The sequence below is a fragment of the Ranitomeya imitator genome, chromosome 2 (genome assembly GCF_032444005.1).
Source record: "Ranitomeya imitator isolate aRanImi1 chromosome 2, aRanImi1.pri, whole genome shotgun sequence".
NCBI lineage: Eukaryota > Metazoa > Chordata > Amphibia > Anura > Dendrobatidae > Ranitomeya > Ranitomeya imitator.
The window spans coordinates 833699683-833721568 of record NC_091283.1 but is presented as its reverse complement, the minus strand read 5'-3'; the positions used below and the strand labels follow the sequence as shown (position 1 = coordinate 833721568).

The following is a 21886-nucleotide window of genomic DNA, read 5'->3' as shown; positions in this document are numbered from 1 at the left end:
GGATCCCTGGTGGTCTAGGGCAGTAAGCGGCCATGTCAGGATCCCTGGTGGTCTAGGGCAGTAAGGGGCTATGTCAGCATCCCTGGTGGTCTAGGGCAGTAAGGGACTATGTCAGGATCCCTGGTGGTCTAGGACAGTAAGGGGCTATGTCAGCACCCATAGTGGTCTAGGACAGTAAGGGGCTATGTCAGGATCCCTGGTGGTCTAGGGCAGTAAGGGGCTATGTCACGATTTAGGCCGTAAAGTGGATAATTAGAACATCCATGTGTGATGGTGTAGGGCAGTCAGGTGTAATGTCAGCTTCCCTGGTGGTCTAGGGCAGTAAGGGGCCATGTCAAAATCCCTGGTGGTCTAGGGCAGTAAGGGGCCATGTCAGGATCCCTGGTGGTCTAGGGCAGTAAGGGGCCATGTCAGGATCCCTGGTGGTCTAGGGCAGTAAGGGGCCATGTCAGGATCCCTGATGGTCTAGGACAGTAAGGGGCTATGTCATCTTCCCTGGTGGTCTAGGGCAGTAAGGGGCCATGTCAGGATCCCTGGTGGTCTAGGGCAGTAAGGGGCTATGTCAGCTTCCCTGGTGGTCTAGGGCAGTAAGGGGCCATGTCAGGATCCCTGGTGGTCTAGGGCAGTAAGGGGCCATGTCAGGATCCCTGATGGTCTAGGACAGTAAGGGGCTATGTCATCTTCCCTGGTGGTCTAGGGCAGTAAGGGGCCATGTCAGGATCCCTGGTGGTCTAGGGCAGTAAGGGGCCATGTCAGGATCCCTGGTGGTCTAGGGCAGTAAGGGGCCATGTCAGGATCCCTGGTGGTCTAGGACAGTAAGGGGCTATGTCAGGATCCCTGGTGGTCTAGGGCAGTAAGGGGCCATGTCAGGATCCCTGATGGTCTAGGACAGTAAGGGGCTATGTCATCTTCCCTGGTGGTCTAGGACAGTAAGGGGCCATGTCCGGATCCCTGGTGGTCTAGGACAGTAAGGGGCCATGTCAGGATCCCTGGTGGTCTAGGGCAGTAAGGGGCTATGTCAGCACCCATAGTGGTGTAGGACAGTAAGGGGCTATGTCACGATTTAGGCCGTAAAGTGGTTAATTAGAACATCCATGTGTGATGGTGTAGGGCAGTAAGGTGTAATGTCAGCATCCCTGGTGGTCTGGGGCTATTTTTGCTGCCTGTCTCTTTCTGTGCACATTCTCGTACTATGCCCCCCGATGTCTTTTTTTGCAGCCTGTCTCTCGCTCCTCATCTCTATGTATGATGTCTCTCGCTCCTCGTCTTTATGTATGATGTCTCTCCATAGCCAGGTCGGATTTTGCAGCATGGCTGTCTCTTTGTGCCACATGATCTCGCTGCACCTGACGGTCTCTCGTATGCGGTCAGGGGGTCTCGTCCTGGGCTGTGTTCGCTGCCTGTCTCTGTCCAGCTCTCGGATCGCCCCCATATAAAGCCATCCCGCGGTCTGATTTTCTGTAAGTGTCTCTTTCTGTCCGTGCGTCTCTCTCTCGGATCGTCCCCATATAAAGACATCTCCCGCGTCCCCCCGGGCCGCGCTCACAAGCACCTTATTGTGTAGAAACCATCTTGTGATTTTGGCAGAGCCGGTAATGCACTTCTCCCCCGGGTCACACAGCGAACTGGAGGCTTTATTAGAAAAATACAAAAACCTCATCATTAACCCACCGCTGACCGGCGCAGCGCCCTCCGCGGCGGTACAGACGTACGTGCCGAGCTCCTGGCTCCAGAAACACAGAACATAACCCACTATAAGAAGCACTAAACCTGCAGAATTCCAATGTTCTGCGCGGCTCATTGCTCTCTGTTATCAGCCAGTCCGGCTAATATGAATTATTAGGGGGCAGTTTGGGGGATTTGGAATAGGAAATCCTAAAAAAAAAGATCAAAATGCTCTTTCCTCCTTTGTGTCATAGCTGCCCCCAAACCATTTCTTTATAAATATCACTATATTCCTCTTATTACGCTGGGGTGCTATTATCAGCCGCCCCCTTATATCGCTCCGACAATATTATAAGCCGTCGCCTGTAGGTTCAGTCTGCGGCTTTAATCTTCTGTTCTGTAAGGAAACATCATCAGCGGATGGTAAAAGGTTTCTGCCACTTTCTATCAATTTCTCACCATTTTTCATCATCTCCGCTTGCTGTCAGTAAATGGAAACTTTCTCATATCCAGAAATAGAACCCAGCTTCTCACAGCTGAGGGTTCGTTACACGTTCAGAGAATCCTTGGCGAGTCGCTCTCCTGTGCTAGACGTCTGTTACAATGTATCAGAGCCAGGAAAATATAGCAGCCGGGAGTCCAACTTAGATGCAACTGTAACAACTTCTCAGCTGTGGGAAGTGTGAGGTCTTTATGGGATTTTAAGTCGGTGGATGCAACCAAAACCATTTTCATTTACTGCCAGCAAGCAGAGATCTTGAAAAAAATGGGGAAGAACTGTAGCAAAAAGTAGATTAGAAAGTTGCAGAACTTTGTATTATGCACCGATTGGCCTTTGTCTACATCAATCTTAAAGAACCTCCCCACCCCAACATCCCCTTTAAGCCAGCACCGCCATATTATTCCATGAAGTGTCCGCAATGTTCACAGCCGGCGACCCATTAACCCTTAACAGGCCACAGCCTGCCGCACTGGATGCCGTTAAGACGCCGCTTTACCCCTTAAACCTGCAGAATCCCAAAAGCGAGGGCGGTCTGCAGAACATCAGTCCATTAACCCCTTCCCTTCTGTCTGGCAGGACCCGCATTGTGCTCAGCCTCCTCCGCGGCCTCTAAAGTTCATCTCTGATCTTCCTGGCGACTCTTCTCCTCTGCTGCCGTCCGGACGGTTTCTCGGTCCCTTCATTTCCGGAGGTCGTTGTCCTGGACGTCTCCCTGCCGATCCTGGCGGGTTTGTCTTCGGCTTCCTTGGCTTTACTGACCTCGCCTGTCACTATTCTTCTTGCTTTAATTCTTTCCTTTAAAGGGGGGAAAAAAACCAAAACACATTAGTACGGGACGCCATATTGCCGTCGTCGGCAAGGCAGTCGGTCATCCATTAACCCCTCCATGGTCAAACGATGTCATCAGGAGGGGGACGCCGTCATCAGGAGGGGGACGCCGTCATCAGGAGGGGGACGCCGTCATCAGGAGGGGGGACGCCGTCATCAGGAGGGGGGACGCCGTCATCAGGAGGGGGGACGCCGTCATCAGGAGGGGGGACGCCGTCATCAGGAGGGGGGACGCCGTCATCAGGAGGGGGGACGCCGTCATCAGGAGGGGGGACGCCGTCATCAGGAGGGGGGACGCCGTCATCAGGAGGGGGGACGACGTCATCAGGAGGGGGGACGACGTCATCAGGAGGGGGGACGACGTCATCAGGAGGGGGGACGACGTCATCAGGAGGGGGACGACGTCATCAGGAGGGGGACGACGTCATCAGGAGGGGGACGACGTCATCAGGAGGGGACGACGTCATCAGGAGGAGACGACGTCATCAGGTGATGATGTCATCAGGTGGGGACAACGTCATCAGGTGATGAGGTCATCGGTTTCTGGCTGTGCGTTCTTAGTCTCTCCGATGTGCACACCTACGCTTCAATTTTTAATAGTCGGATGTCATATTCCTGTGATGGAATCTGCTGCACAATGGACACCCTGGCAGACCCTACTGATTTATAGGGGTGGTCCGGCTGTTACACTAAAGGGTCTATGGTTTCAACATACAAAAACGATGGAGCCTACAGAGTCTAAGGTGTATAGGACAGAATGCACAGATTGTGTCTTCCCAGCCCGTTTCCTCCATTCCTTCCTCATACTATAAAAAATAATGGAAAAAAAAAAAAAACAATAAAAGAATCATATTACCATTCAGGATTCTGGGAAAGCTGGGTGAGATCTCTCCCGGGAGCTGTTTTTCCATCTCAAAACACAGATTTACAGGGGTTGACTGGATCACTCTCCATATATATTTTATTCTGGCCACGCAGACATGTGACCGCTGCTGCCAATCACTGGTGCTGGTCGCCTGTGTGGCCAGCGATTGGCTACAATGATCACATGCCCATCTGGGTGGTAGAAGAAGCACAAAGCTTGCCTGGGACGCAGGTATCACTAGAAGATCAGCAGCAAGGGTAGATTTTGTATACTTTTAAACATTCTGGGCTTTTTACAAAAAAAGAAAAGTTGGTGTGGACATTCCCTTTAAATAAAAACAGCTGCAGGAAACCTTGGTGTAAATCATACATTTTAGTGGAAAGTTTGAGAAGATGCCAGAAAGGGAAAAATGATCATTAAATAACATGATAGGAGCAGAACTTCCCTGAAAATGTCGAAAAAAAAAAATGGTGTAAAAACAAGGCAGGCGGATGTACAGGACGCGGGGACGCAGGTCCGGCTCTGACATTTACTCAGACTGGTGTTACCTGTTCTGCATGTTCTGCCGATCCCGTGAACCACAAAGTGATGGCACATCTTCTCCCCCGTGTCACGGCACGAACCCCGTGGGCATTCTCACCCCCCGAGCTGAATAGGACCAGGCGGCCACAGCGGGGGCGGACCTCCGCCTGCTCATTAAATACAGAGGACTCAATTAACATTTTTATATAATATAAATTATATATATATATATTTTTTTATTTAATTTATTTATTATTTTTTTTTACTGCAGATAGACAAACAAATTCTGATACAGAGCGCCAAATCCTCTGCGCACATAGGGTTTATTGATAGAAGGCTCATTTCCCACACACACCACTAGAGGGAGTGTAGAACGCACACAGCACTCAATAATGGCACTGTATGCACTAAGCTCCTCAGCTCCCCCTAGTGGTGGCAGCTGGCAGGGTTTTATAATTCGGAGCCCTAATTTTTTTTGCTGTTGAAGGGGGATACATCAAGCAATAAATGCAAATTTCGGACCTAACAGAAGGAGTACTAAAGTATGTATATTAACGTCACACTCAACTGCACAGCAAAAAGCAACTGAACGTTATTCTACTCCTCTCTGTTATCAGCCGTTTCACTGCAGGAGGAGGAGGACTGCAGCGTTCTTCATTTTCCCAACAGGGAATTTGTTTTTCTGATTATTGCAGTATGATCACTATTATTTGCAAATAGATTCCAGCCTTTAGTTCATACAGCTTTAATTTTTAATTTGATAATCCGGAATGTTTGATAATACGGCACTTTTTCCATTATTGGGTAATGTCGGATTAAAGGGTGCAAAGTTTTTTTTAATTATTTTTTTACCATAATTTCAAAAATCCTTGGTGGTCTAGGGGCATAAAAAGGGTTATTTATAAATTCCTTGGTGGTGGTCAAGAGGTTAATTTTATGTTCCCCGATGTTTGAAGGTAACAAATAGTAAATTCAGAAGTTCTGATCTTCGAATCCCCTCCTTTAAAAAAAAAAAAAAAAAATCCTCTCTGCCAATCAGACAGAAGAGCATCTTAATTAGCATAAAGAATGAGCACAAGTTGGTTAATAGAATTCCCAGATTTTCAGATATTCTGGATTATCAGATGCTCAAAAAAGTAAAGGAAATTGGAGGAATTTATTGTTTCAAAGACTTTGCTGCAGAATTTTCTGTAAAATAAATATTTTTTTTTTTAGGAAATCCACAAAATAGAAATGATGGTTTATGTGTCGAAATTTCTTTTAGCGTCTTTTGCGGTTTTTGTGTTATTGTTATTGGCTGCTCTTCACTATAATACATCAGCAGCATCACCTGCAGGCGACCAGAGGTACTACACCCCACCAAAATGAAAAGCTACTACGTCTATAAATCTCACACTCACCGAGACTGTTGTCCCGTCCATTTCTGTGAACAAAAGGTCGCCCCCTTGAAAGTCGTCATTCAGATAAAGCATCCCACTATGGCGGAATAAATCACAGAGAGGTTATGGATATCAGTCCTAATTAAACTACGGTCAAGTCCATTTTAAAAGGTAAGGTGACATGTTAGAAGATCTCGGGGATGTGTGGCCTCCAATAATCACTGCAAGGGCGCAAACTCATTTGTGAGAAAAAAGGGTGAGTGCAATCCGACAAAAAAAAAAAAAAAAATCGGACTGCACTCTGACCGATGTTATTCGATGGGTTACGTCATCTGCAAACTTCTCAGCTGAACAAAAATCGCAGCATGCTGCCGTTGGTCGTGCATATCGGCCGAGATTCGCCAATGCAAGTTAATGAGTGCAAGATAAATATCGCACAGCACTCGGACCATGCGAGTGCGGTCCGATTTTCATACACCGGCATCCTTTGAAAAGACGGCAATTCATAGTGTGGCACGACAGAATATATGATATATACATAGAATGTGTATATATATATATATATATATATATATATATATATATATATATATATATATATATATATATATATATATATATATAATACAGACATCTTATATGTATATTAGATAGAACAAAAACCAGCAATTCAGCAGCTGCGTACAGTGAAATCACAGCAGAAGCCGACAAGAAAAAAAGAGATGGATTACATACAGTAAATACACACAGAATAGGTAGATATATAGATGTCAGTGACACATACAATTAGTACAGTGTGTGTGCAGCTTACTGTACATGTATTTAATTATTAAAAGATTATTTGTCTGAAAAAAAAAATGGCGTGGGCCCCCACGTAATTTTCTTAACCAGCAGAGGGAAAGCTGAGAGCTGGGGGTAGATGTTTATAGCCTGGGAAGGGGGGTAATACCCATGGAGCTTCCCAGGCTATTAATATCAGCTCACAGCTGTATACTCAGCCTTTACTGGCTATTAAAATGGGGGACCCCCCAAAAAATGATAAAGGGTACCCCTATAATTAGTAACCAGCAAAGGCTATGCAGACAGCTGCGGGCTGATATTAATAGCGTAGGATCCTCCATCACTTGGTGGCTATAAACATCGGTCCTCAGCCGTCAGCTTTCCCTCTGCTGGTTAAGAAAATTATGCGGGAGCCCACAAAATTTTTTTCAGATAAATAATCTTTTAATAATTAAATACATGTACAGTAAGCTGCACGCACTGTACTAATTGTATTTGTCACTGACCTCTACACATCTATCTATTCTATGTGTATTTACTGTATGTAATCCATCTCTTCTATCCTGTCGGGTCCCGCTGTGATTTTACTGTACGTGGCTGCTAATTGCCGGCTTTTCATCCATCTAATCTATATTATATATATATATGTGTGTGTTTTTTGAAGAATATTTCCTATGAAAACTATGTGTAAATTTCAGAGAGAATTGCTCTATGTAAAAGCTCAACTTTAAATTACACTGCATTTGGATGTAAATCGGATGCTAGGTATGAAAAAAAAAAAATTGGATTGTACTCGCATGAAAATCGCATGACACTTGCATGGCATCAGTCCTACTTTTCTGGACCGAAATCGGAACTTTTTTTTTTTTTCACACATATGGGTATGAGCCCTAAAATAGGGTAACGATAAATTGCCAGAAGTCTCCCATTCACTCCAATGGGACTGTAACGCAGATTTAAAGGATAAGATTTTGGGCACACATGAGGTCATTTGTTTTTCCTTTAAATGGATTCATTTTGGGCTATAAATACATTTTTGCAGTCGGCTTTTATACTCTCTTTGTTTTCCTGTACATCGCTGGCTGTAGAATAAGGTACCTGGAAATCTGTCAGTGAGCTCTTTTTGATTTTTTTTTCTGCATTCCGTGCTGATTTATGACCACATGAAACTTAAGATGAAGTTTGTAGTCAAAAATCAGCTGAGAGGAGCTACAAACAAGACAGATAAAAAGCTACAAAGGTCAGAAGGAGCTCACAGACCGATTCTCAGTTAACTCATTCTGCAGACAGTAATGTGCAGGGAAACAAACAGCCCGTACAAGCCAAACGGTGCAACATTTCTAATAATAATTTATTTTTAGCTCAAATTAAATGCATTTAAATTAAAATAAATAAAAAAGGCCTCTGAATATGTTTGTCTCCTTTAAGGCTTTCTATGATCATCCCAGGACAACAATCCCATGTACTTGGACTATGCAGTGAACATTGGGACTGCTGGCAAGCAGGTGCATGATCACCTAAAGGTTTTTTTTTTCTTTTCTAAAATGTATTTTTGGGGGCTAAAAATCTATTTTGCAATTAGGTTTCATGTAAACTTCGGCACAATTTTCCTTCTACAGCCTCTGTGTTGCACTTTCTATTGCTGGCTGCAGAATGACTCAACTGAGAATCCGTCAGTGAGCTCTCTGTGATGGTCTAACCATTTTAAAAATTTGAAAGTGCAGGAAATCAAAAAAGCCTTTAAAAAGGTCAAATGACGCAAAATTTTTCATAAAACCCAAACATTATTTTTAGCCCCAAATATAAATAAATGGTCCGCATAAGTGGACAACCCCTTTAAATTTTCAGACACAAGGCCTTGGGCTGCACTACTGAGAAAGCATGCCTTCTGCAGTACTCGGCAGCAGCCCTGACTTTCCCGGGACCGGTGGTCAGCAGGGTCTCAGTAGTGCAGCCTCGGGCTCTGCGGCCTGTAACTTCATTTCCTTCTATCTCAGCAGAGAAATAACATTTTGAAAAAACGGTTTTCACATTTTTGATGGAAATTCTGCTGAGATGATACATGGGGGGTTCTGGGAGAGCAGTGGTCACCCACCTATAGTCTCTGTGGATATACGCAGGGGGCTCCCGCCAGCACTCCTTCTCCTCGGGGTCCAGGATACAGTTGTCCGCATGCACGGGGTGACTGAAGTCGGAGCGCCCCTCCTGCTCCCCTGACAGTGAAAAGAAGGGACTAAGTTAAAGGGGCGTATAGGGGAGTATAGGAGGTCGGCCATAGTGACTGCGGGAGCCTCACTTACCCGCAATGGCCGAGCGGCACACGAGCTGCGAGTACGAGAAATGCAACGTCCCGGCCTCAAAGTACGACTGCGCCAGAACACGAGCGCGCTCCGTCGCGTGGTACAGAAAATGAGCGCGGTGGCGATCCACTGATCCAGAGGAAACCATCTATAAAGAGATCCCCCAAATTAGCCGTAATTACCATACGGGAGCCGTGACATCCGACAACTAAGATTGAGGAGTTCAAAAACCAGGAGTTTTTCAAGCAGAAACTGTCTCAGGAAACGCTACTTTTTTTTTTTTTGAGGAGTTTTTCTATTTTTTTCCTGAAGATTGGACAGTGACAAATCACGTTTCCAGAGGAGGTTTCCACTAGAAAACTCGTCAGACTAGTGGAAGGGTCCGCTCCTACTGCCCCAGATTGGTACCTGAAGGGCTTGCAGGACGGTCAGGCCTTGGATTTGCTCATGTGCCGTGTGAGGGGATCGTCTCCTCTTCATCGCTTCTCCGGAGGCTTCTGCTTCCTGAAGACACACAGAAACATCGTAAAATTGGTCACTTTGCTATTCGTTATAACGAGGGTCCCCGCAGCATGAAAACTACCAAATGATCAGGCAGAGCGGCCACAAAGTGCTCAGTCATAGAGGCCGATCTCCGTGACCATTGTATGAAAGAAGGAAGAAATGATCCTGCCACAAATATTCACTGTCCTAGACCCCGGCAATGTGACCATCAAACCCTTCCCACTCCAGGAGGTTGAGCTATATGCCCACGTACAAGATCACGTCCAGTATTGAAAACAAAACATTACGGCTAAAATAAAAATAAAATAAATATCGAAAAACCAAAATTGCCGCATTTCCCCACAATAAAAAAGAATGTACCCCAAAAGGTAACATTAAAAACTACGGCTCGGCACACAAAAAAAACAAGCCGTAACATTGCCCCATCAAAGGAAAAATAAATAAGGTACGGGTCTCAGAAAACGGCGGCTGAAAGAAATTTAAAAAGCAAAACAAAAACATGAAGCACACCTTTAGAATTTTTTTAATAAAATTACTGATAAAAAAAAAATACATACACACAATATATATATAAATAGCACAAACCAAAAGTTTGGACACACCTTCTCATTTAAAGATTTTTCTGTATTTTCATGACTATGAAAATTGTAAATTCACACTGAAGGCATCAAAACTATGAATTAACACATGTGGAATTATATACTTAACAAAAAAGTGTGAAACAACTGAAATGATGTCTTATATTCTTGGTTCTTTAAAGTAGCCACCTTTTGCTTTGATGACTGCTTTGCACACTCTTGGCATTCTCTTGATGAGCTTCGAGAGGTAGTCACCGGGAATGGTTTTCACTTCACAGGTGTGCCCTGTCAGGTTTAATAAGTGGGATTTCTTGCCTTATAAATGGGGTTGGGACCATCAGTTGTGTTGTGCAGAAGTCTGGTGGATACACAGCTGATAGTCCTACTGAATAGACTGTTAGGATTTGTATTATGGCAAGAAAAAAGCAGCTAAGTAAAGAAAAACGAGTGGCCATCATTACTTTAAGAAATGAAGCTCAGTCAGTCCGAAAAATTGGAAAAACTTTGAAAGTGTCCCCAAGTGCTGTGGCAAAAACCATCAAGCGCTACAAAGAAACTGGCTCACATGAGGACCGCCCCAGGAAAGGAAGACCAAGAGTCACCTCTGCTTCTGAGGATAAGTTTATCCGAGTCACCAGCCTCAGAAATCGCAGGTTAACAGCAGCTCAGATTAGAGACCAGGTCAATGCCGCACAGAGATCTAGCAGCAGACACATCTCTACAACAACTGTTAAGAGGAGACTTTGTGCAGCAGGCCTTCATGGTAAAATAGCTGCTAGGAAACCACTGCTAAGGACAGGCAACAAGCAGAAGAGACTTGTTTGGGCTAAAGAACACAAGGAATGGACATTAGACCAGTGGAAATCTGTGCTTTGGTCTGATGAGTCCAAATTTGAGATCTTTGGTTCCAACCATCGGGTCTTTGTGTGACGCAGAAAAGGTGAACGGATGGACTCTGCATGCCTGGTTCCCACCGTGAAGCATGGAGGAGGAGGTGTGATGGTGTGGGGGTGCTTTACTGGTGACACTGTTGGGGATTTATTCAAAATTGAAGGCATACTGAACCAGCATGGCTACCACAGCATCTTGCAGCGGCATACTAATCCATCTGGTTTGCGTTTAGTTGGACCATCATTTATTTTTCAACAGGACAATGACCCCAAACACACCTCCAGGCTGTGTAAGGGCTATTTGACCAAGAAGGAGAGTGATGGGGTGCTACGCCAGATGACCTGGCCTCTACAGTCACCAGACCAGAACCCAATCGAGATGGTTTGGGATGAGCTGGACCGCAGAGTGAAGGCAAAAGGGCCAACAAGTGCTAAGCATCTCTGGGAACTCCTTCAAGATTGTTGGAAAACCATTCCCGGTGACGACCTCTTAAAGCTCATCAAGAGAATGCCAAGAGTGTGCAAAGCAGTCATCAAAGCAAAAGGTGGCTACTTTGAAGAACCTAGAACATAAGACATAATTTCAGTTGTTTCACACTTTTTTGTTAAGTATATAATTCCACATGTGTTAATTCATAGTTTTGATGCCTTCAGTGTGAATGTACAATTTTCAAAGTCATGAAAATACAGAAAAATCTTTAAATGATAAGGTGTGTCCAAACTTTTGGTCTGTACTGTATATGAATAATTTTTTCCAACTTCTCTGAACATTATATGGTAAAGTGAACGTTGTCAACTCGACTGGCAAAAAAACTAATGATGGTACGGGAGGAAAAAATTAAAGTACAAAAATAAAAATAATCCTGTGTCCTTCAGGGGTTAATCCCCGTATCTCAAACTACCAGGAAAGCTGACATTAACCCATTGACTCCCCTGGTTCTCCAGGGAACCTGATACTATTCCTTCTGTATGTACCTGCACCAGTCCAAGCAATGCCTCGCACTCCTCGTCAGTGAGGACCCCATCCAGGGTGACTCTGGAGGTCCCGTTCATCTGCCGGGGAGTCAGTGTGACCGTCACCTCCTCGTATGGGAGTAGTCCTGCAGAACACGATGGGAGTTTACTGGTTGTGGAGTCTAATGACATGTAAAAGTGCGCGGCCATATACCCGTATGTTTATACTGTCACATGGTGACAGCACGAAACGTGGCACGATAAGTCGCACGGTACTCACCGCCAGCCTCCTCCACCGCCGCTCGCTCAGCCCTAGGTTAAAAAAAAAAAAAAAAAAGAGGAAACCTTATTAGACATAGTATGTCGCAGAGGAAATCTGTGATCTGATTGGAGCAGGGGTTCGGCGCCCCGACAAGGCGAGTATTGTGCATCGTAACCCAGGCATAACGCTCCATGAGCGCCACCCTCAATAAATAATGGCCCCTTCAAAATATATTAATGCCCTTTAAAAAGTAAAATAATGCCCACTCTTCCCGAAAAAAGATCTTACACGTCACCCACATCACAGTACTTTTTTTCCCCTTTAGTAACCTGCGGCCCCCCGATGCTGAGCCTCAGGGGGTGACCTCACCTGATTCTCTCTCGAAGACTCTCTGGAATAATTTCCTCTGGAGTCCATAGATCCTAAAAAGACAGAGGGTCACACTGATCAGAGCCGGCCACAGACAAGAAAATGGCGTCATTTATATTCTGTCTGGGGGGCCAGAAGGGGGATTCACACAATTGTGCAATATTTATAGAATAGGGAATAAGTCACTGATCGCTGGGGGTCCGAAAACTGAGAACCCTGTATGATCTGAACACAAGAATGTTCCCTTTCACTGACACCAAGCAGAGATCTCGGAAAAAAAGGAAAATTCAAAGAAAACTATATATTTACTTGTATCTAAAAGGGGCTGTCCGCCTTTGAAGACTTTTTTTTTGTTTCCTACATGCATGAGTTTGGAGCTATAAATTATTAAAAATGTTGCACCGTTTGCCTTCTTTAGCCTCTTTACTGCACCGTCTATTGCTGCAGAATGGGTTAACTGAGAATCGGTCAGTGAGCTCGCTCTGACAGGGAGCTCGTAACGCTTTTATCGGTCTTTTTCTGAGCTCCACAGACCACAAAGTTGAATGTGCAGGAAACTAAAGAGCCTGGCTGCAAAATGTTTAATAAAAGCCAATTCAAAAAATGATTTTTAGCCCCAAATACATGCATTTAACCCCTTAACCCCCGGAGCTTTTTTTGGTTTTGCGTTTTCGTTTTTCACTCCCCTCCTTCCCAGAGCCATAACTTTTTTTTATTTTTCGGTCAATACAGCCACGTGAGGGCTTATTTTTTTGCGGGACGAGTTGTACTTTTGAACTAAACCATTGGTTTTACCATGTCGGGTAACAGAAAACGGGAAAAAAATTCCAAGTGCTGTGAAATTGCAAAAAAAAAAAAAAAAGTGTAATCCCACACTTGTTTTTTGTTTGGCTTTTTTTTTCTAGCTTCACTAAATGCTAAAACTGAGCTGCCATTATGATTCTCCAGGTCAGTACGAGTTCATAGACACCAAACATGTCTAGGTTCTTTTTTATCTAAGTGGTGAAAAAAAATTCCAAACTTTGCTAAAAAACAAAAACAAATTTGCACCATTTTCTGAGACCCGTAGCGTCTCCATTTTTCGTGATCTCGGGTTTGTTGAGGACTTATTTTTTGCGTGCCGAGCTGATGTTTTTAACGATACCATTTCAGTGCAGATACGTTCTTTTGATCGCACGTTATTGCATTTTAATGAAATGTCGCGGGGACCAAAAAAACGTAATTATGTTGTTTCGAATTTTTTTCTCGCTACGCCGTTTATCAATCAGGTAAAAAAAATTTTTCTTTATTGATAGATCGGGCGATTCTGAACGCGGTGATACCAAATATGTGTAGGATTTTTATTGTTTTATTTTGAATGGGGCGAAAGGGAGGTGATTTGAACTTTTATATATTTATTTTTTAAAACTTTTTTTTTTTTTTTTTTTACTTTTGGCATGCTTCAATAGCCTCCATGTGTGACTAGAAGCTGGCACAACTCGATCGGCTCTGCTACATAGAGGCGATGGTCAGATCGCTCCTATGCAGCAGAAATACTGACTTGCTATGAGCGCCGACCACAGGGGGGCGCTCACAGCAATCTGGCATCAACACCCATAGAGGGCTGCAGGAGACCTCTGGTTGTTATGCCAACAAAGGCAAATTTTCTGTCCCTTTGCATTGGAGCAATAATAGGAGCTGCGAGTTGCAAAAGTTTGCACAACCTTTCATTTTTATTCACATTCAGGGCGGCACGGTGGTGCAGTGGTTAGCACAGCAGCCTTGCAGCACTGGGGTCCTGGGTTCAAACCCCGCCAAGGACAACATCTGCAAAGAGTTTGTATGTTCTCTCCGTGTTTGCGTGGGTTTCCTCTGGGGACTCCGGTTTCCTCCCACATTCCAAAGACATACTGATAGGGAATTTAGAATGTGAGCCCCCAGCAACGATAATGTGTGCAAAAATGTAAAGCGCTGCGGAATATGTTAGCGCTATATAAAAATAAAGATTATTATTATGAAGAGAATTAAGGAACATTGTAATAAACAATGAATGAATAAATGTGTCTGACCGGATCCTGAAAGTCGATGCCCAGGTTCTCCATGACGTAATACAACAGCTTCTTCTCGGACAGCACCTGGCGCACGTAGGACGCGATGTTCTGCAAAGCAAGACACCAATCAAAATCTAGACCCTCGAAACTGGCGACATTGTTCCGAGGAAAAAAGTGGGAAAAATTAAAGGAATTTTCCACCATTAAGAGAAGTGGAGGTATCGGTGCCTCCAGCTCTGCGGCGTGGTCTATTAGAATCTGATAGAGTCTGCCATCCATCCCTTGTGTCCCTGGAGACTCTGCGGCGTCCTGATCTGTCCCTCCTCCATGCTTTATACTGCAGCTCTGCTTTTCAAGATGGATTTGTGGAGATCACATTGAATCCACCAGTTCTGAAAGGTCACTTTTCGCCATATAATGCAATTGCTATACTATGCGGGGACATCTGGAAGGGGCACATACTTTTTCACAGCGCGGTCATTACCTCGCGAGCTCTGATCTCACTTTTCCTCTGCAGTTTCTGCTCATATCCGCGGAGACTTTCCAGCAAGGTCTCATTACGTGGATGGAAAAGTAGTAGGGACCGTGCGATCTGCGCAGCCGACTCCCAGGCCCCAACTGTAAAGACAGAAGGACAAGAGGGAGAACGGTTCGGAGACTACAATTCCCAGCATGCCTTGATGAGCCGCAGCAGTCAGGACATACTGGGAGTTGTAGTTTTTACATTACAAGGTGACGCACAGCCTGGAGAAGACGACTTACGCTGGGAATATCCTCGCTGAAGCAGCTGCAGATGAGATACGAGGACGTCCTGGGTGGAGCGCTTCTGTCCCGGCGTTAATGACACCTCCAGGGCGCACCGCTGCTTACACTGTAAGACCTGAGAGTAATATTCTGGGGGAGGACAGACATTAGTGATCACCCAAAAGTAAAAAACGGTCATACGAAAGAGCAAAGTTGGCATTTACTCCATGCACATCCAAAGCAGCTTTCAAAATTCTACAAATCACCCTTGGAAACTGGTTTATAGTCATATTTTTGGGGTCACCCCATGAGTGAACATCAATATAAAAGGATGGAGAGACTACAAGTCATGGACCGGCAGAGAAGACATCTACAGATACCTGCGATGACCTCGGGGAAGTCTCGGTGGGTTTCATTCTCGTGCTCTCGTAATCCCTCACAGAGGGTCCGGCAATCATGGAGCGTAGACAGAAAGGAGCTCAGAGACTCCTCCAGCCTCAGGACTGCGGTGGTCGGACGCTCCTGAGATAGGAGAGGCAACGCTTGGGCAAACAGAGCCTGGGGTAAGAGGACATCATGGTGGTCAGTCGGGAGAAGCAAAACCAGGAGCAATGGATACCAATGAGGACGAGGAACACTCGTGACTTGTAGCATCAGCTGTTACCTTGTACGGGGGCTCCTCCAAGTCTCGGAAGCTTCGTTCTTCAACCCCTTTCATGGTGCGGTACCGGGTAACATCACCATGGATCTGTTCATGATGGGGGTTCCTCACGTAGAAAGTGTAGGCAGCGGCAGCCGCTTCATCCAACTCCTCCAGCTGTGAAAAGTGAGGGAAAAACAGACATGGCTCAATCGCATCAGAAATCAGACTTCAGCTCCATCAGAATCTAAAGCCGATGTCTTCTCCACCTAAACTAAAATTCCCCATCCATCCAAAGTCTAGGGCCAAGACGCCTCCATCTTGCCCGAGCCTAGGGCCAAAGATGCCTCCATCCTGCCTGAGCCTAGGGCCAAAGACGCCTCCATCCTGCCTGAGCCTAGGGCCCAAGACGCCTCCATCCTCCCTGAGCCTAGGGCCCAAGACGCCTCCATCCTCCCTGAGCCTAGGGCCAAATATAACTCCATCCTGCCCGAGCCTAGGGCCAAGACGCCTCCATCCAGCCCGAGCCTAGGGCCAAGACGCCTCCATCCAGCCCGAGCCTAGGGCCAAATATAACTCCATCCTGCCTGAGCCTAGTGCCAAAGACGCCTCCATCCTGCCCGAGCCTAGGGCCAAATATAACTCCATCCTGCCCGAGCCTAGGGCCAAAGATGCCTCCATCCAGCCCGAGCCTAGGGCCAAAGACGCCTCCATCCTGCCCGAGCCTAGGGCCCAAGACGCCTCCATCCTCCCTGAGCCTAGGGCCCAAGACGCCTCCATCCTCCCTGAGCCTAGGGCCAAATATAACTCCATCCTGCCCGAGCCTAGGGCCAAGACGCCTCCATCCAGCCCGAGCCTAGGGCCAAGACGCCTCCATCCAGCCCGAGCCTAGGGCCAAATATAACTCCATCCTGCCTGAGCCTAGGGCCAAAGACGCCTCCATCCTGCCCGAGCCTAGGGCCAAAGACGCCTCCATCCTGCCCGAGCCTAGGGCAAATATAACTCCATCCTGCCCGAGCCTAGGGCCAAAGATGCCTCCATCCAGCCCGAGCCTAGGGCCAAAGACGCCTCCATCCTGCCCGAGCCTAGGGCCAAATATAACTCCATCCTGCCCGAGCCTAGGGCCAAGACGCCTCCATCCAGCCCGAGCCTAGGGCCAAAGACGCCTCCATCCTGCCCGAGCCTAGGGCCAAAGACACCTCCATCCTGCCTGAGCCTAGGGCCAAAGATGCCTCCATCCTGGCTGAGCCTAGGGCCAAGACGCCTCCATCCTGGCTGAGCCTAGGGCCAAAGACGCCTCCATCCTGGCTGAGCCTAGGGCCAAAGACGCCTCCATCCTGCCGAAGCCTAGGGCCAAAGACGCCTCCATCCTGCCAGAAATTAGACTTCATCTCCACCAGAATCTAAAGCCATTGACTTCCATTCACCAAGCCCAGCAATTTTACGCCACTCTCCATGAGGGAACGGGGTGTAATGTGAGGCATGTCTCTTACCAAATCAGACATCTGACAAGTGGCTTATGCCTCACTGTGTGCCTCGCCACAAAAAGTAATATTTATGTAGTAAGTAAAGTCTATGTTTGTCATGAATTAGACAAGTGGGAGTCGCCAGGCTCCGTACCAGAGCTTGGTGATGGTGTAAAAATGCCAAAAGTCGCTACATTTTTGTGCAGCCTCATTACGACTTTTCAAAGCTTTGTAATCCAGAATTCTTATGTAAAAGCTTTGAAGAATTTAATAACCGGACAGGAGAGAACAGAAGTGACGGGGACCAGATATTCACTCCGGACGCTCCAGCCTGTGTGGGCGCTATTCCCTCTTTGGTTGATTGTTGTAGATTTTAAATTTTATTTTCTGTCTCCATAAACAGACGGCGCCTCCCCCATCCCCCCATATACACATCCACGTGTGCAAGCCCCCACATGGCAGCAATGCATTCTGGGCAGTTAACCCCTTGGATAATTTTCCTGGACAGTTTCCAAAAATCACCACCAGCAATGAATGAGACATTGAGGCGTCACTCACCGTCCGTACTCTCGTCTATCTGCAGAGTATTACACCGCACATAACATCCATACAGGATACCTGCCACCGCCGGACCCCGAATCCAGCATTTGTGGTTTATAGGACCCCAAAGGATCCATGATTCCCTGCAGACCATTGCGGTGTACAAGCCTGGACTGCAGACCATCGCATCTCACCATCAGTGTTACTTTTGTATCTTTGGAACCAACTGCAGATCATCACACCCAGAACAGTACTTTACCTTTTCCTATCCAGTTCTGGACTGCAGACTATTACCCCAGTGTCCTCCCGCAGACTATTACCCCAGGGTCCTCCCGCAGACTATTACCCCAGGGTCCTCCCGCAGACTATTACCCCAGGGTCCTCCCGCAGACTATTACCCCAGGGTCCTCCCGCAGACTATTACCCCAGGGTCCTCCCGCAGACTATTACCCCAGGGTCCTCCCGCAGACTATTACCCCAGGGTCCTCCCGCAGACTATTACCCCAGGGTCCTCCCGCAGACTATTACCCCAGGGTCCTCCCGCAGACTATTACCCCAGGGTCCTCCCGCAGACTATTACCCCAGGGTCCCCCTGCAGACTATTACCCCAGGGTCCTCCCGCAGACTATTACCCCAGGGTCCTCCCGCAGACTATTACCCCAGGGTCCTCCCGCAGACTATTACCCCAGGGTCCCCCTGCAGACTATTACCCCAGGGTCCTCCCGCAGACTATTACCCCAGGGTCCTCCCGCAGACTATTACCCCAGGGTCCTCCCGCAGACTATTACCCCAGGGTCCTCCTGCAGACTATTACCCCAGTGTCCTCCTGCAGACTATTACCCCAGTGTCACTGCACCCTCTTGCAGACTATTACCCCAGGGTCCTCCCGCAGACTATTACCCCAGGGTCCTCTTGCAGACTATTACCCCAGGGTCCTCCTGCAGACTATTACCCCAGGGTCCTCCTGCAGACTATTACCCCAGGGTCCTCCTGCAGACTATTACCCCAGGGTCCTCTTGCAGACTATTACCCCAGTGTCCTCCTGCAGACTATTACCCCAGTGTCACTGCACCCTCTTGCAGACTATTACCCCAGGGTCCTCCCGCAGACTATTACCCCAGGGTCCTCTTGCAGACTATTACCCCAGGGTCCTCCTGCAGACTATTACCCCAGGGTCCTCCCGCAGACTATTACCCCAGGGTCCTCCCGCAGACTATTACCCCAGGGTCCTCCCGCAGACTATTACCCCAGGGTCCTCCTGCAGACTATTACCCCAGTGTCCTCCTGCAGACTATTACCCCAGTGTCACTGCACCCTCTTGCAGACTATTACCCCAGGGTCCTCCCGCAGACTATTACCCCAGGGTCCTCTTGCAGACTATTACCCCAGGGTCCTCCTGCAGACTATTACCCCAGGGTCCTCCTGCAGACTATTACCCCAGTGTCCTCCTGCAGACTATTACCCCAGGGTCCTCCTGCAGACTATTACCCCAGTGTCCTCCTGCAGACTATTACCCCAGGGTCCTCTTGCAGACTATTACCCCAGTGTCCTCCTGCAGACTATTACCCCAGTGTCACTGCACCCTCTTGCAGACTATTACCCCAGGGTCCTCCCGCAGACTATTACCCCAGGGTCCTCTTGCAGACTATTACCCCAGGGTCCTCCTGCAGACTATTACCCCAGGGTCCTCCTGCAGACTATTACCCCAGGGTCCTCCTGCAGACTATTACCCCAGGGTCCTCCTGCAGACTATTACCCCAGGGTCCTCCCGCAGACTATTACCCCAGGGTCCTCCCGCAGACTATTACCCCAGGGTCCTCCCGCAGACTATTACCCCAGGGTCCTCCCGCAGACTATTACCCCAGGGTCCTCCTGCAGACTATTACCCCAGGGTCCTCCCGCAGACTATTACCCCAGGGTCCTCCTGCAGACTGTTACCCCAGGGTCCTCCTGCAGACTATTACCCCAGGGTCCTCCTGCAGACTATTACCCCAGGGTCCTCCCGCAGACTATTACCCCAGGGTCCTCTTGCAGACTATTACCCCAGGGTCCTCCTGCAGACTATTACCCCAGGGTCCTCCTGCAGACTATTACCCCAGGGTCCTCCTGCAGACTATTACCCCAGGGTCCTCTTGCAGACTATTACCCCAGTGTCCTCCTGCAGACTATTACCCCAGTGTCACTGCACCCTCTTGCAGACTATTACCCCAGGGTCCTCCCGCAGACTATTACCCCAGGGTCCTCTTGCAGACTATTACCCCAGGGTCCTCCTGCAGACTATTACCCCAGGGTCCTCCCGCAGACTATTACCCCAGGGTCCTCCCGCAGACTATTACCCCAGGGTCCTCCCGCAGACTATTACCCCAGGGTCCTCCTGCAGACTATTACCCCAGTGTCCTCCTGCAGACTATTACCCCAGTGTCACTGCACCCTCTTGCAGACTATTACCCCAGGGTCCTCCCGCAGACTATTACCCCAGGGTCCTCTTGCAGACTATTACCCCAGGGTCCTCCTGCAGACTATTACCCCAGGGTCCTCCTGCAGACTATTACCCCAGTGTCCTCCTGCAGACTATTACCCCAGGGTCCTCCTGCAGACTATTACCCCAGTGTCCTCCTGCAGACTATTACCCCAGGGTCCTCTTGCAGACTATTACCCCAGTGTCCTCCTGCAGACTATTACCCCAGTGTCACTGCACCCTCTTGCAGACTATTACCCCAGGGTCCTCCCGCAGACTATTACCCCAGGGTCCTCTTGCAGACTATTACCCCAGGGTCCTCCTGCAGACTATTACCCCAGGGTCCTCCTGCAGACTATTACCCCAGGGTCCTCCTGCAGACTATTACCCCAGGGTCCTCCTGCAGACTATTACCCCAGGGTCCTCCCGCAGACTATTACCCCAGGGTCCTCCCGCAGACTATTACCCCAGGGTCCTCCCGCAGACTATTACCCCAGGGTCCTCCCGCAGACTATTACCCCAGGGTCCTCCTGCAGACTATTACCCCAGGGTCCTCCCGCAGACTATTACCCCAGGGTCCTCCTGCAGACTGTTACCCCAGGGTCCTCCTGCAGACTATTACCCCAGGGTCCTCCTGCAGACTATTACCCCAGGGTCCTCCTGCAGACTATTACCCCAGGGTCCTCCCGCAGACTATTACCCCAGGGTCCTCCTGCAGACTATTACCCCAGGGTCCTCCCGCAGATTATTACCCCAGGGTCCTCCCGCAGACTATTACCCCAGGGTCCTCCCGCAGACTATTACCCCAGGGTCCTCCCGCAGACTATTACCCCAGGGTCCTCCTGCAGACTGTTACCCCAGGGTCCTCCCGCAGACTATTACCCCAGGGTCCTCCCGCAGACTATTACCCCAGGGTCCTCCTGCAGACTATTACCCCAGGGTCCTCCTGCAGACTGTTACCCCAGGGTCCTCCTGCACACTGTGGCCTCTCCACCATGCACCCCCCATCTCTGTGGTGCCCCCGGACGCCCCGTCTCACCCGGTAATGGGCCAGCTGCAGGTAGTTGTAGGGCGCCCCCTTGTGGAAGGTCTTCTCCGTGTCCTGGGTCAGGCGGTACAGGGTGGGCTCCCCCAGCCGCAGCCGCTCGCAGCTCAGCAGACAGTCCGCCCGCTCCATCACCGCCTCCTCCAGTTGGGCCCCCCGGAGCCCACATTCCTCCCCGCACCGCAGCCGCACTCCCCGCACCGCCCGCAGGCTCCGCAGCGCCCCCCACAGCTTGTCCCGGGCCTCCGACCACTCGCCCCTGGAGAAGAGAGAGACCCCGTCCCAGAGCAGCTCATCGGGGGGCTGCAGAGTCACAGCGTGCACCAGCCCCAGGCTCAGGAGCAGCAGAGGGGCCTGCATGCTGGGGGGCAGCCGGGGAAGCAGCGAGGAGGAGGAGGAGAGGCCGAGGAGGAGAGGCCGAGGAGGAGAGGCCGGGGGAGGGGAGAGGGGGCAGGTGAGGAGCAACGTGGACGAAAGCTGGGGACACAGAAAGGAATGACCAGAGGGGAGCAACAATGTAACAACTGCAGGGAAGAAACAATGTAACAACTGCAGGGAAGAAACA

At 48.5% G+C, this 21886-nt stretch overlaps 1 protein-coding gene across 1 annotated transcript; it reads right to left on the bottom strand.

The window, feature by feature from the left end:
• Positions 1-1613: 1613 nt before the first annotated feature.
• On the bottom strand, positions 1614-21741 carry P3H3 (prolyl 3-hydroxylase 3). Its single transcript, XM_069754150.1, has 15 exons — positions 21316-21741; positions 15837-15989; positions 15553-15730; positions 15191-15322; positions 14913-15046; positions 14447-14536; positions 12399-12451; positions 12048-12079; positions 11789-11913; positions 9250-9345; positions 8842-8989; positions 8637-8754; positions 5783-5858; positions 4409-4549; positions 1614-2962 (listed from the first exon to the last, which is right to left on the bottom strand). The coding sequence occupies exons 1-15, from the start codon at positions 21679-21681 to the stop codon at positions 2777-2779; spliced, it is 2028 nt and encodes a 675-aa protein (XP_069610251.1). The 5' UTR covers positions 21682-21741; the 3' UTR covers positions 1614-2776.
• Positions 21742-21886: the final 145 nt, after the last annotated feature.

What these genes read in the sequence shown, in the direction of transcription:
- P3H3 (XM_069754150.1), bottom strand. Translation starts at nt 21,681, where the DNA reads ATGCAGGCCCCTCTGCTGCTCCTGAGCCTGGGGCTGGTGCACGCTGTG. An exon ending in GTGCCGCTCGGCCATTGCGG is followed by an intron (nt 8,755 to 8,841) that starts GTAAGTGAGGCT and finishes TTTCACTGTCAG; the next exon opens with GGGAGCAGGAGGGGCGCTCC. An exon ending in TATATCCACAGAGACTATAG is followed by an intron (nt 5,859 to 8,636) that starts GTGGGTGACCAC and finishes ATTCCGCCATAG; the next exon opens with TGGGATGCTTTATCTGAATG.